The 13822-nt window shown below is 37.4% G+C and overlaps 1 protein-coding gene across 1 annotated transcript; it reads left to right on the top strand.

Annotated features, from left to right (window-relative positions):
• The first annotated feature begins 1892 nt into the window (after positions 1-1892).
• LOC138333580 (serine-rich adhesin for platelets-like) lies at positions 1893-13380 on the top strand. Its single transcript, XM_069282040.1, has 6 exons — positions 1893-1951; positions 4891-5500; positions 6721-11496; positions 12145-12213; positions 12600-12683; positions 13177-13380. Exons 2-6 carry the CDS (start codon positions 5026-5028, stop codon positions 13305-13307), a joined length of 5535 nt encoding a protein of 1844 aa, XP_069138141.1. The 5' UTR covers positions 1893-1951; positions 4891-5025; the 3' UTR covers positions 13308-13380.
• The last annotated feature ends 442 nt before the right edge of the window (positions 13381-13822 follow it).

Raw genomic sequence — 13822 nt, 5'->3', positions numbered from 1 at the left:
GTCTAGCTGTTTTCCGCTGAGCTGCCTCCAATTTTACCATAAAATAGCCCAGGGGTGTAGAGATCGTAAGTGATCGGAACCCCTGGAGTATCGAGGATGGTACAATAGTCTAACGCCTTAGTCGCTGTTCTAACAACTAACAACAGTAACCATATTCAAAAGCACGTGCAGCCTGGAATATCTAATCACCATGGCCATCTACCCCCAAACCGCTACGCTTTGCTGCCTATCACGATGACCTAACCGCTGAAAAACCGTTGACCGCTTTGATAAACTGCACGTCATCAGAGTCCGCCCTGCCTATCTTAGGCATCTCCAGAGCAGACAAACTATGTGATACCGCGCTAGCCTATCCTCCTAGCTGCTACATTGTACTAACGATCACAGGCCTATATCTATCAATCTATTGTTGTGTTTACTTTCCCATATGTACTTTATCATATGTATTTTTATTATAACTACATCTTCAATTGAATACCTTACAGTTTCTTATTCTGCTTATCAACCCATTCTGTTACACTGGGACGCGGATAATGAATTAAGCAAGGACGTACTTATTTATAAATCCTTGGAATTAAGTATATTTAAAGGGGGTAAAGATATCTATATGCAATCTAGCGTATTTCAATGTGGTTGAATTATGCAATAAAATGTTTGGGTCGTTTTAAAATGCAAATCGTGGTGTCTTGTCCATGGATATGTTTTAATTTGATAAAAAAAATTTTTTAAATATGTATATTTTCACGATATATATAAATCTTCGAGTTATTTCGCGATTGGTCTCCAAACCCGAATTCCAGCTGTTCGTTAATTATGAATTATGGTACTTAATTAACGGCCCTGTCACAGTGAATGGCAATGAGGAGACGACACCGTTACTAAATATTTTATTTACGATAATTTAGCACTATCTTCTCTGGTCTATTATCAAGGAATTATCCACGATACATTATATATAAGTCCAAAAATATACTTTACACAAAAAAATCCTCAAGTACAGTATACAACTGTAGGTAAAATTAATCATCCATTTTGGTAACAATACATTGTATCAGTATTTTACATGAAATGGTCACTACTGTGATCCAATATCTGACATAATGTTCTAAAACATTCTAATTTATACAAGATTAACGTTATCCATATTTACTACAGTATTTTACATGAAATGGTCACTAATTAATGTGATCCGATATCTGACATAATTCTCTAAAACATTCTAATTTATACAAGATTAAACGTAATTGACAACAAATACAGCTTAAAACTATTTCTATTTGTCAAACAAGTAATCTATTGGGAGTGGTTATGGACAAGTCGATCTAAACAATTTATCCGTCTGGCAGGTTTAACTCGTAATTATCTACGAAAACACTTCTAATCTGCAACTCTAACACTATACAATAGCCCTTATTACAAAAGTTGGCGTCTGACCGGGTTGTTATCAACTCTCATTTATCTTTTTAACTATAGCCTAAATCGTTATTTACAAGAGCTTCATTTCTCTTTCTTTTATAGTTGATAATAAAATTTACTTCATACATTTCATTGCAAAAAATGTATATACAAATATATTCAATAATACCAGAAACATACATACATATGTATATATGTTTCTGGAAATACAAATTAAGAAAAAATAATAATTGAACTGTGTGTTGTTGTTTTTTTAATTTGCATATATATTGTCTATATATTTGATCATTATTTATAAAAATTATATCTTTTTTACAATAAGAATATTTAAACAAAAACATAATGGACCAGAAAACCTGTGTGGTGTGACACGACAAGGGTTATCATTTCTAAAAATAGGATGGAGGTTCCGGTGGCTCCCGTTTCTTAAAATAGATATCTCCAAATTTCTACACGACTGCGCATGACGCGTATTCCCGCCATCTTTGTTATTATTTTACATTGACAGAACACGCGACATGGTAAAGTGGCATGGGTAAGTTTCCATTTTCAGAACACAAAATGCTTTATATACTCCATAATATCTTGCCAATAGCAAGCTTAAAAATGCACGCATATTCGGGTCGTCTGTTTATATATGACGCCTAAATGTCTACTTAGCATAACTGGGGCTTTCCTCATTTTGAAAACTAGGCTAGGCATGACCTGACTGACCCAAAATCAAACTTTGATCACAGGGCATCAGAATAATGTTCTCTATTCTATGTAATATGCAGTCAGGTTTAAAGCATTGTCATGACTAATTATTCAAATATAACTTTATTTGGCATAATAGGCCTATTGTAGTCTAGGTATCGCTCGGATATCCTAAGTTCTGAATTCGTGTTTACAAGGCCAAGGGACTTCGGGACCCATCGTCTATTGGACAATCCTGTCAGTCCAAGCGCACGCAAGTGGCTTAACTCAAGCCTTGGTGCCTAAATAAGTCCAAAGACAGTTAGGTGTACATCCAAACATTACATAAATAGGTTACGAAGAAGAACATTGTTATAATTTATACATTATAAAGGTGTAACAGGAGAGGAGCAATTGTAGCGGCCAGACCGGGATTCGAACCCGGGACCTTCCCAACACTAGCCCAGTGCTCTACCGACTGAGCTACCTGGTCACCAATGATCGACTCAGTCCAATCCCGCTTCAAAGGAATGCCTCCTACAATATATATACAGTACTGTTAAGTTTCATAAAGAATATGAAAATTTTCAGATTGACATGTGATTAGAATATACACAGTAACACAGGTACTTTATCTTTACAAACATATGATGTACAATATTATACATAGGAGTAAATACATGTACAATGTATTTAATATGATATTAGTATTTTTCTTGGTTTTTCCGGCAATCTCATTGGACGTCGGTACCCCAAGTGACCCCCTATAATACAATGATTGACCGATCTGTCTATAAAAAGATAGTGATTTTCCGATTCAGTCCATCAAAGCATCGAAGTCATTTCAGCGTTTGAATGCGAAATGCATTATAATGTGGATAAATTAAGCGCTTCTAAGATGCCGATTTGTTGGTAACACATTTTCGTTGAACACAGCGAATGATAGATAGACGGATTTGCCTCTCTGCCGGTAGTTTTGATGAGAAATGAAACATTTTAAACAACGTCGGAGCTACAAATTCAAAGATGTATGATGATACAATGTACACGTAAGGGCTTTGCTTTTATTTAGACAGTAATATAAGCTATACATGTCGTTTATCGGACATTGAGAACTATGAAAACTACAGTATGATGATGCATTCGCCATCTTCTACTGTACATGTATCGCGAAATCAGGATCAATAGGAAAAATGTATCTTAATCCTCGTATCATTGGGATGATCATTTTGATATCTGCTCATTCAATTTCTCGTAATATATCTTGAAATACAAATGCAGATGTATACACTAGATTGTTGTATGTCTTCTTATTTATCGGTTGTAAAGAGATCCCAATTCAAATAATAAAATGTTACAATTGTAGAATTTTGAATTAAGTTGATGCATGTTTTTATTGACCAAAAAAAAAATATTAACCGCGTACTACACCCTAGGTCAAAAAATTTTCTTTGGTCAATAAAAACATGCATCAACCTCATCAAAATGCTATAACAGTAAAAATTTTGTAATATACCCGTATATATAATGAACCAGACTCCTGCGCATGCCATCTTGGTGTGTCAGGGATAGAATTTAATTTTTAAAGCCACTATCCATTTTCGGCAAGTTGGTAAAATTTTAACTTGTCAAATTAGAACTTTGCTTGCTGATTTGAAAATAAAGAATTAAGATAAAAATTAAAAGCAAACAAATTTGTTGATGTTTATTATATTTATTGTAGGTAACGACAAATGTTGAACATTTTTCGTGTCACTGTAGTATAGTGTAACAACAGATTAATTTTAGAATGTGGCATTTTATGCAAATGAAACAAATTATTAAATATGATTAAAGTATCACATCTGATTCTCTGATTGTCTATATATTGAGAATAACAACTGATGCATCCGCTCGCCAGTAGATATATATATAGTTGCAAGTACAATATTTTTCAACTCGGCAAGTCAAAAATCAACTCGTATTTGGCCAGTGTTAATTTCGAACCCTGTGTGTGTCTCATTTAATTCTTTGACATTTTTATGCCAATCTCATGAAACTTGATGGAAATAATAATCATTTCACAACAAATCTGAAGAGGCTGGTATATATATATAGGTGTAAATGTAATGGTTCTGGATTTGCTCACTGTGTGTGTAAAGTACAATTTATTATCGATTAGTCCCACCGTCCAGTGACGTCGAAGGTGGGACTAATTGACGGTAAATTGTTCTTGACACATGCTGTTTTAGCATCTCGAAACCCCTGTATTGGTAGAGTTCAACAGCTAGTATTCAGAGGGTCCCGGTGTAGCAGTTACACTGGGATCAAATTCTAGTCTAGTCGTGCATTTTCCCTCTCCTATTAGCCTTGGAACAGAAAAATGCAGTACAGTTGTAAATAATACATGTAGAAAGGGGGAAGTGCATTTTGCCAGACTGAAATTTGAAGAAGGACACTCAGAATAGTATATACTAATTACTGTATGAAAAAGTAAGTGCTAATTTTAGTTACATGGCTGCCAGCTGCAATCAACCCAATCAAGAACTGTTACACTCCTTCCTTCCTTTAATTTTATAGGCTTCGCTAAAAAAAAACTACCTGCCCATCTGATGTTGTAAACTAACAGGGCCTTCAATTTTGCTATGACATATTCCAGGGGTGTAAAGAGCGTAAGTGACTGTAACCCCTGGAAATCGAGGATGATATTGGACTTTGTGTGTACATGTACATTGTGCAATTTCATTTGATCCCAGACTGTATAACTATAAAAGGAAAACCGTAAAAGTAATATAATATATTTTTTTTTTTTTTCTGTAGATCCTTTGCACCAATGAAGAAGATGAGAGTCAAGCCTGATTAAAGCTGTAGTTTATTACAAGGCTAATAAAAAGCAGGTTTTCCAATATTGGACCAGGTGACATTTTAGACAACGTCCGGGACATCACAGGAACCATGTACAATATGGCGGCCTATCCACGCCCAGGCTCTCCAGAATGGATGTGGGCACAACAAATGCAAAAGAACCAACACCGCCATGAGCCACCTGGACCAACACTAGCAGACTTTCAGGCATTTAACCTACGTCCAAGGACCCAAGCACCGCACAGAAATACAAGGCCTGGAACATTCGCACACACTGCACCTAGAGGCGGAGTACCACCACCTCCTTACCATATGTCTAACCACAATCAAAACATGCTGAGGAGTAATGTGGCACAGCGGGGAGGTATGAGAAATAGTAACCCACGAGCACAGGGCATGATGAACAGTACCCCACACAGCATGATGAACAGTACCCCACACAGCATGATGAACTGCATGAGAAACAGTACCCCACAGAGCATGATGAGGCACCCACATGGCAAGGTGAATTCCAGACTGTATCAGCCACCTGCTCACAGCAGGCCCAGTCCTAGTCCTATTGAAGGTAATGATAATGTCTAAAGTGTTTACTCAGTCTTATGTAAGATCAAGTGGACTATATGATTTTAGTTGCCTTTTATTCATCACAATTTATCATGTGTTATCCTTTCATAAACAATTTCCACTTACTTTATTTGATCCATTAAGTGCCCATTGCTCTTAAAAATTTAAGCAAAATGGAGAGCTTAATAGAAACAAATTTGGACTAGCCTTTCATAAATTATTCTTCAAATTAAGTGGTAAATCAATTTTAAAACAAAAAAATCAGTAAGGAAACGAACCCAATTTTCATATTTTCACTCTGCAATTAGTTTGAACTAAGTGAAATATTATTAATTGATGCCTAAAAGAGAGGGGGTGATTATATATATGGATGCAGTCACTTATTGGGTCGAATACGGTATTAGGACATGCCAAAGTGATGATAAGGATATATAAATGTATTGATCATCTGACCTGTTTCAGGAATTAATATTCCTTAATTAACATTATCATTCCTTAACTTCAAATTCTCTGTTGAAACACATAACATGAAGTTAAGAGAAAAAGTTAAAAGTTATTTATTTAAGGGACTAATAACTTCTGTGATCGTTTACTGCGGAAAAGTTTTGGTTAAGGAATTCCTTAAAGATGCTCCACCGCCGACAGAGCATAAATGATATTCATCACTTGAACAATAATTGGTGTTTAATCGTGTATTTATATGTCTAATTAACACAAAAAATAACATAAAATGATTTATTTCGCCTTTGGTGCATGCGCAATAATTACTTCATTCCATATAAGATATAGTGCCACGGAATTTTTTCGGGATGCAATTAATTATTTTTCGTATATTTAACTTTAAGTAAAATTAGAAGCTCAAACTTTTTAATGGTGGTAATAGTGTAAAGTAAGTAACTTTTGTAACTGAAGAAAAATACTAAATCGTCTGCTCCTGTTTTTGATAGTGAAACAATACCATTTGTCGGCGGTGGAGCATCTTTAAAGTTAAGGAATGTTCTTGAATCTGGGCCCTGCTTAGGTAATTTGATAATGGCTATTGTTGAAATGAATCAAATCAATGATATCTGGACCTTCATTCAAATTAAATGTTGAGTAATTTGACAGACCGGACTGACAGATTTTATCAGTGTATTATTTGAATTTTCTGTAAATTCTTCTTTACAGATGTATTTGTTAAAATAGACGTATAGTAATATATTTTCTTCTTGAATTTCCCAGGCCTTCAAGGGTTAGTGGCTCGACCACATGGACCGTCACCGCCATCATCCCTGCATAACACTAACGCTCCACGAGGCCCTTCTCCATTGTCCTATATGGAATCAGCCACATCACATCCAGATGGCTCACAGGTCAGAGGTCATCTCCCACATAACCTCCAACCCAACATATCATCCCAATATCTGCCTCATCCATATAATACTTTACAAAGGAACATGAACGGCCAACAACCTAGATGTCCACCACCTCTCATGAACCCAGATGGCACACTTGTTGGGCCCATGGAGCCGCTTTCTGCCCCATGGACGTCCGGGTCTGGAAATATTGGCTATAGACTAAATTCTTTAAATGATTTTCCACCTGGAAACAGAATTCCCTCTGATCAAAACAGAATTCCCTCTGATCAAAACAGAATTCCCACTGATCAGTTATTCGGAACAGCTCACCATGGAGGTCAAAGTTCAGTCTTGAGTAGATCTGTCGATTGTAATGGAACTAGTTTTCATCAAGCATCAGGTCTCAGAAATACCAGTTTGGCTGTGAATGCTGAAAGAGAATCGCCAGTGTCTCAGACAAGTGGAGCCCTTTCAAACAGTATATTTGGACGATGGTACAAACCACCGGTAGAAGATGAGGGCGAGAAATACAACTATATCTTTGATGAGGATAGTGAAGTACAAACTTGCAAAACAGAAAAATGTGATATGGAAAGTTCACAGGCAAAGAATAGTTCACATCTCATCAAAAGACCAAGCAAACTCAGCAAAGAGGAAAAGGGAACAAAAGGAAGGCGGTTAGAGGGCGAAATAAGTCGCATTTTCAGTTCCTTCCAACCACAGCTATCTCCCCTTGGTACAAGCTGTCTGCCTGAGTCTCGTACTGAGTGTGAAACAGAACCAGACATTTTCTCTGGAAGAATTGGCAGCAGTAACATCACAAATGAGTCTTCTCTTCCGCAGGCAGCTTCGTCTCATAACGTGTCCTCATCAAATAACCACAGAATGTCAAATCACCAGTTTTTGTCTCTACCTGTAACAACTAGCCAGAGTTCGACAAGGGAAACAGACAAAAGTGGCTCACAAAATAGCATAGCCCATTCTCAAGTTGCTAGAACAATCATATCAACAAATGCACAGACAATTCAGCAAGTCAACTGTCCTGCAAGTCGGCCCATGCCCCCATTAATGCTTGCGCCCATGATTTCCATGCCTTCGAGTTTACCGCTTGGTCAACAATTGCCACTTCCAGCTTTGACCATTCTCACTACAAACCTTTCAGCACCATTGCTGCCAAAAGATTCTAACATACCTTTTGTGTCACAGAGTAATTTTCTCCCGCCATCTATTGATCACTGTAAACATAATTCTAGACCAACAGATCACGAAAAAACATCTTGTGAAGGATCCGACAGCAATCTTTGTATACTGGAGACTTTTTCCTTGTCCAAAGCTCATCATGTCGGCAACATCGTCATACAACCACATGAACCTAACGTGAACCAGGAGGGACCAAATTCATCAGTTCAACCAAATGTAAGAACAACCCCAGAAAATATTAATCAGACAAAAGCACCAAAGAGGAAGTCAAATGAATCTGACTCTCATATGGTTTCTAAGGAGAAGAAAGTTACTCCATTGCGTATTCGGCTACCTTCCGCAGTGAAATCTCAAATTCGTGAAAAGTTAAAGAAAGACTCCATCAAAAATAAGACAATCGATGAAGCATCTGAAAAGCAAACAAAAAATCCATTGGTACATGGTCCTGGCCCCATAATGGGAGAAAGTCGTACCGCAGGTGATACAGTGGTAGATAGACTTCATAGTTCATCATTATCAACTACAGAGGAAAGTCATAAATCTCGTAAGTGTTCTGGGGATAAAAATACACGACAGGAAAGTGTCCACCATGACTTTGACAAGGATTCTTCAGCTCCAAATTTATCCTTAACCACTACAACAAATTTGGGACAACCTGATCACCAGAATTATAAAGGATCTCAACACGATGACCCATCTGTAATTAGAAGAGATAAGTCACCTGTTGCTGTCAAGGACGTACATAATGAGCGAAGTACAGATCAGTCAAACGATTCTCTTGTTGATGATAGATTGAAGGAAGTTGTTTCTAAGATTTCTTCAGGAAGAAAACGTCGGAAATCTGCTGTGTTACTGGACTCGCAGCCTGATACACCAGAATCAAAAGTCAGAAAAGTTTCTAAAGACAATGAAAGAGATTTTGATGGCACATGTCTAAAAGGCGTGGAAAACAATGCTGCTGAAACTGTTTCACAAAACCAAGAGAAAAGTTCGGAAAAGGAACGGGAGGCTTGTGATGATTTACCTCTGTTAGTAAGACGTCCGAGGATGAGGAAAATCCGAGTTTCTAAAAGACCCTGGGCATTGACTACAGGCTTACCAGCAGACAATGAAGAGTCAAAGAGCAAGACTGAGGAATCTGTTTTGTCAAGGAACATAATTGAGGAGGAAAGCAACAGTTCACAAGGACCAATACTAATAGACAAAATTAAGCAAGACATCATGGACAAGAGCAAGTCAGAAATTGAAAAATGTAAGGAAAGGACAAAAGCCCTTCGTCTTAAATTGAAAAGAATTTCCATTCCTCCTTCATCTTTGAAGGATTTATGCAGTGAAACAATTGGAATGGGCACGATGAAGAAGAGCCTAGAAGACAAGCAAAAATCAAAGCCAGGATATTCAGATTCAACAGAACAGCTTCGGGCAGAATGTATTGGAAAACTGGACACAGCAGTGGATCCTGAGAAGGAATATGATGATAAGAGTATTAATGAAAACAGGAACAATAATAGCTCTGATTCAGCCAGTGAATGTGTAACTACGCCAACAATTACAACGAAGGACAGCCATATCACTAACATGTCACCAGTAAAAGCCAGCTGTCTTGTAACCATTGTTTGTGATACCGAATCCCTCTGCAGTGATAAAGTGGCTCCAGTCAGAAACTCTAATAACGAAACTATCACAGAGAATTCATCTGCAAACGCACAAACAGACAGTTCAGTTAAAGAAATCTCCAATGAGGTGGAAGAAATCCAAGTTGAAAGTGATGACGAGGTTAAAATTATAGACGACACATTTGACATTGGTTTAGTTAGTGAGCTATTTTTTTCTGTGATATTCCATGGATCGAAACTGTTGTGCATCACCTGCCTTTCAGGGAAGTACTTTGTGGTGCGAGAACTTTTGAACAAGTGCTTTATAGATATTGCGGAAAAGAACAAGAAGAAGGGAGTGTTCCTTTCTAAACTGTTCAAGCAGGTTTATATTGCAAAGGAACGAGACCTTAATATTCCTTATGTGGAGTTGCCTGTGCATTTGCGTCTTAGTGTTGGGGAATATTTGACAAAGGAGAAACTGCTTCGGAATGGCCTTGTCTGTCACATTGGAATTATCCATGTGAATGATGCCAAACGGCTCTACCATTTCTTCTATGGTGTGAAATCCTGTCATGATTTGAAGTGTGTGTCACAATGGCCACCAATTAAAGAAACAAAGAATGAAGCTGTCCTGTGTACAAGTAATCAAGATGAGTCTAGGCCAGAAACAAGTAATGAAGTTGATGATCAAATAGACGGAGAGAATTTCACTGAGGGGACTGACACAGCTGACGGGGATGTTGAAATTATTTCATGTCAAGTGATTTATGACAGAAATGTTACATCTGATGGTAGTGATACAGAAAGGCAAAAAAGTATGAGCACAAAGGAACCGAGCAGAACATCAGTTGATGGTGAGAAACGTTCCAAAGGCCGGAAAAAATCTCCTAGAAGTGCTAGAGACTGGCAGAAGGAAAAACTGCTTCAGAGGAAGAGGAAGGGGAGGCAACTGAGAACAAGTGGAGATAAGGGCGACTTGTCTGATGATAGTGATGCCACCATACCTTATATGGATGATCCGGAGGCTGAGACTGATGCGGAGTGTGACAAAGGAAGGATTTCTTCCTCTGTGTCGCCAGATAATTCTGAAAATACAGGAAAGGCTCAATCCCCAGCTCACTCTGGTGCCACTCACTCTGGTGATATCATCTCCGATGTATCTGCTCCAGTTGTCAATATTGCTGATTCATCCAATCATGAAGATCCAGCTGCCGTCAACAGCGACAGTAACTCAGAAGACGATGATGAACCACAGGAGATCAGGATCGATCCCGACCAGAATGAGGATTATGTTGTGAAGGGTGGTATAGCTGAACTGTATGAGGGAATGTTCCGATTCCTTGTGATCAATGGACGAAAGTTCTTTCCTTTTGAAGACCTTTGCCACCATTACGAAAAACAGGATCTAATAAGTTGTCTGAAATCAAAACCAGGTCACTTCAAGGCTATCAGATGTTCGGTGATAGAGACAGAGTTTTTGAACAATCTAGAGCCTGAGTTACCAGTATTAGAGGAAAATGCTACCATCATTGAAGAAAACTTCCTCCACTGTTCTGCTAAGTTGAATTTTAGGAAGCTATTTGATAACTCTGAACAGGAAATTGTTGATTTGACGACAGATGATGATGCTGTAGTTCCAGAGAGACTCGGAGATTCTCCAACGTTGACCCCTGAGGCATCACCAACACTGACAAATCCATGTAATGTGTCGGCGTTTGAATCGTTCAACAATGACGACATGATTGTAGATACTTCTGATGACATCCTAATGATGGAGCTAGGAACAGCTAACTGTGACACGCGAGGTGAGGATTCTATATCGACCAAAGATGGCAGCTCGAAGGATGACCTCAGTACTATTGGTGAGTACTTTGAAGGCCATTCTCAATAGTCCAGGGGTTACTATCACTAACATGATATCCACCCCTGGATCATCTCATAGTAAAACTGAAGGTAATTTTGTCCTTTGATGTACATTGTTGGTCCTCACTCAGCTGTAATCTTCATAGGAAGTTTCTGCTGGTCTGTGATTAGTCAGATTTTCCCCTCTGAACTGCCTCCAGTTTTACAATGAGATAGTCCAGGGGTGGATATAACGTTGGTGATAGTTACCCATGGAGTATAAAGTATGAATATTCCTTGAGTTATTGGAAGTAACTTATATTTCACTATTTTATTCTTGATGAGCTTAAGTAATAATACATGTATTGTTACATAATCACTGACTATTTTATATGTGTGAGCATGGCATTGCAATGACGTGTAACGTTAACACTGTATGAGGTGTACACTTCATCAACTTTACCAGACCAATATAATTTAAACATTGTACTTTAGTTCTCGAAACCTCACACATTGGTAACTGGTTTTGTAACAATAACATTAAGACAAAGCATATTTTCCGACCTGAAGAAATTATTAAGGAATATGACGTGTTATGTTTGATTAACAATATTATCTCATTAAACTTTGTTTAATTTTCATCTTGCTTGATTTACTTATAATTACAGATGGTCGTGAACAAAAAGCTGTAGCAGACGCCTTTCGTGATATTTGGGTAGAAAACCATTCTCTGAAATGTAAGTTGTTTTTGATGTTTTCATAGAGAATAGCCGATGACTGGCATGAGGGAGTTTGACTGTTCACGTGAAAGAGGACTCATGATCAATTTATAACATGGTACTCTGAAGTTTAGTCAAAAATTATTTCAACACCATTAGTATGATAAATGGCATCCATTTAAGAGAAATAATTTAAATTCATTGAATTTTTCTTTTGCATTGAAATGTAGTGTTTTGCCATAATCATGTGATTGATACTGGCCTTTTGGGTCTCTTGTTACAATGTAGGTGAAACAAAACATGTACATGTCTCTGATGCTCTCTACAATAGCTTTGTATGTATTATTAAAACAATAATTTAAATGATGTTTGCTTCATGTGAGGGTGGATGGTTCTATTTACAGCCAAAATGGCAATGATGTCTCAGGACTTCGAGGAAACCAAAAAAGAAACAATGGATTTTGAAGCCACATGTCAACAATATGGTGGTATGTATATTGTAATGGTAAATGTTACGTTGGTCAAAGTCATAACTTATACAACAGATGTGGTAATATAAGAATAACGACCTGCTAAAGTCCTGAAGTTCAGATTACTTGGTATTACCATGACTTTAGCAAGAATATCTCAAGTCAATAACTGGAAGTGTATGGTGACTATAACACTCTTTATTGATGATTACATTTTTCTTCATAGATCTTTTTTGTAAAGACTTGCTAACATCAAACAATTGGTAATAAAGTGTCGCTGTTTCGAATATTTTAATAATCCCAATCCGACCCCATTTGATGGAATTTGGTTGTCATGGATACCAATTGAAACATTAAAATGAACATAACAGAATTATGTATGCATTATGTATGGGTTGCTGTAGGAAATGAGGGTAGTGTAGTAAGGATGGGGTATTTACATGTAGTTAGCCATTGGCTGACTATTTTAGCTAGAGCTAATTTACGTTTTACACTCTTTATCTGCTTGTAGATGCCATTGAACTGATGACAAAAGCAATGCAACAAACCTGTTCAGAAGGTAGGTGGTGTGGAGGCAGTGCAGTTTTACCCTCGCCTTGTTTGTTACTACATGTAGGATCTGAGTTAATACATCGGTTATAGGTTACTACCGTATTGGCTGTAATTACTACCCAGGGCACTTATCAGTGAACCAAAATAAAAGTTGTGGACGAAATAGTTAGTCATATTTTAACAGTTAACATGCATATGTCTTTTAAACTTGGAGACACAGTGATTCTCATGTAAAAGACTTGCAAGTTATGTAATATGGGATAAAATTCTGATGTTAGAGGCATAACATGTTGTAAAACGTCGTTACTTTTATGGGATGGGGATGTTTATACAACCTCAATTTCTTCTCCAGAAAGGATCTAATTATGGCGAATACGGTATACTGATACAGTCAACCTGTCTATAAAGACCACTCAAGGAAACAAGAAAATGGTCTTTATAGCCAAGTGGTATTTATACAAAGGTCAAATTGTGACTAGTTGGGAGGTGGTCTTAAGAAGTATGGCTTTATACACAGGTCGTCGCTAAGACATGTTTAAGAGGCCGTGCCAATAAGCATCAAGCTTTAGGTGGAAAGTGAAAAAAATAGAAATTCAAATTATATA

Source organism: Argopecten irradians, chromosome 10 (genome assembly GCF_041381155.1).
Source record: "Argopecten irradians isolate NY chromosome 10, Ai_NY, whole genome shotgun sequence".
NCBI lineage: Eukaryota > Metazoa > Mollusca > Bivalvia > Pectinida > Pectinidae > Argopecten > Argopecten irradians.
This window is presented reverse-complemented; position numbering and strand designations above follow the sequence as displayed.

Bases quoted from the DNA above. Each gene is read 5' to 3' on its own strand.
- LOC138333580 (XM_069282040.1), top strand. From the start codon at position 5,026: ATGTACAATATGGCGGCCTATCCACGCCCAGGCTCTCCAGAATGGATG. The intron at 5,501-6,720 runs GTAATGATAATG...TGAATTTCCCAG, and splicing joins CAGTCCTAGTCCTATTGAAG to GCCTTCAAGGGTTAGTGGCT. The intron at 11,497-12,144 runs GTGAGTACTTTG...TTATAATTACAG, and splicing joins GGATGACCTCAGTACTATTG to ATGGTCGTGAACAAAAAGCT.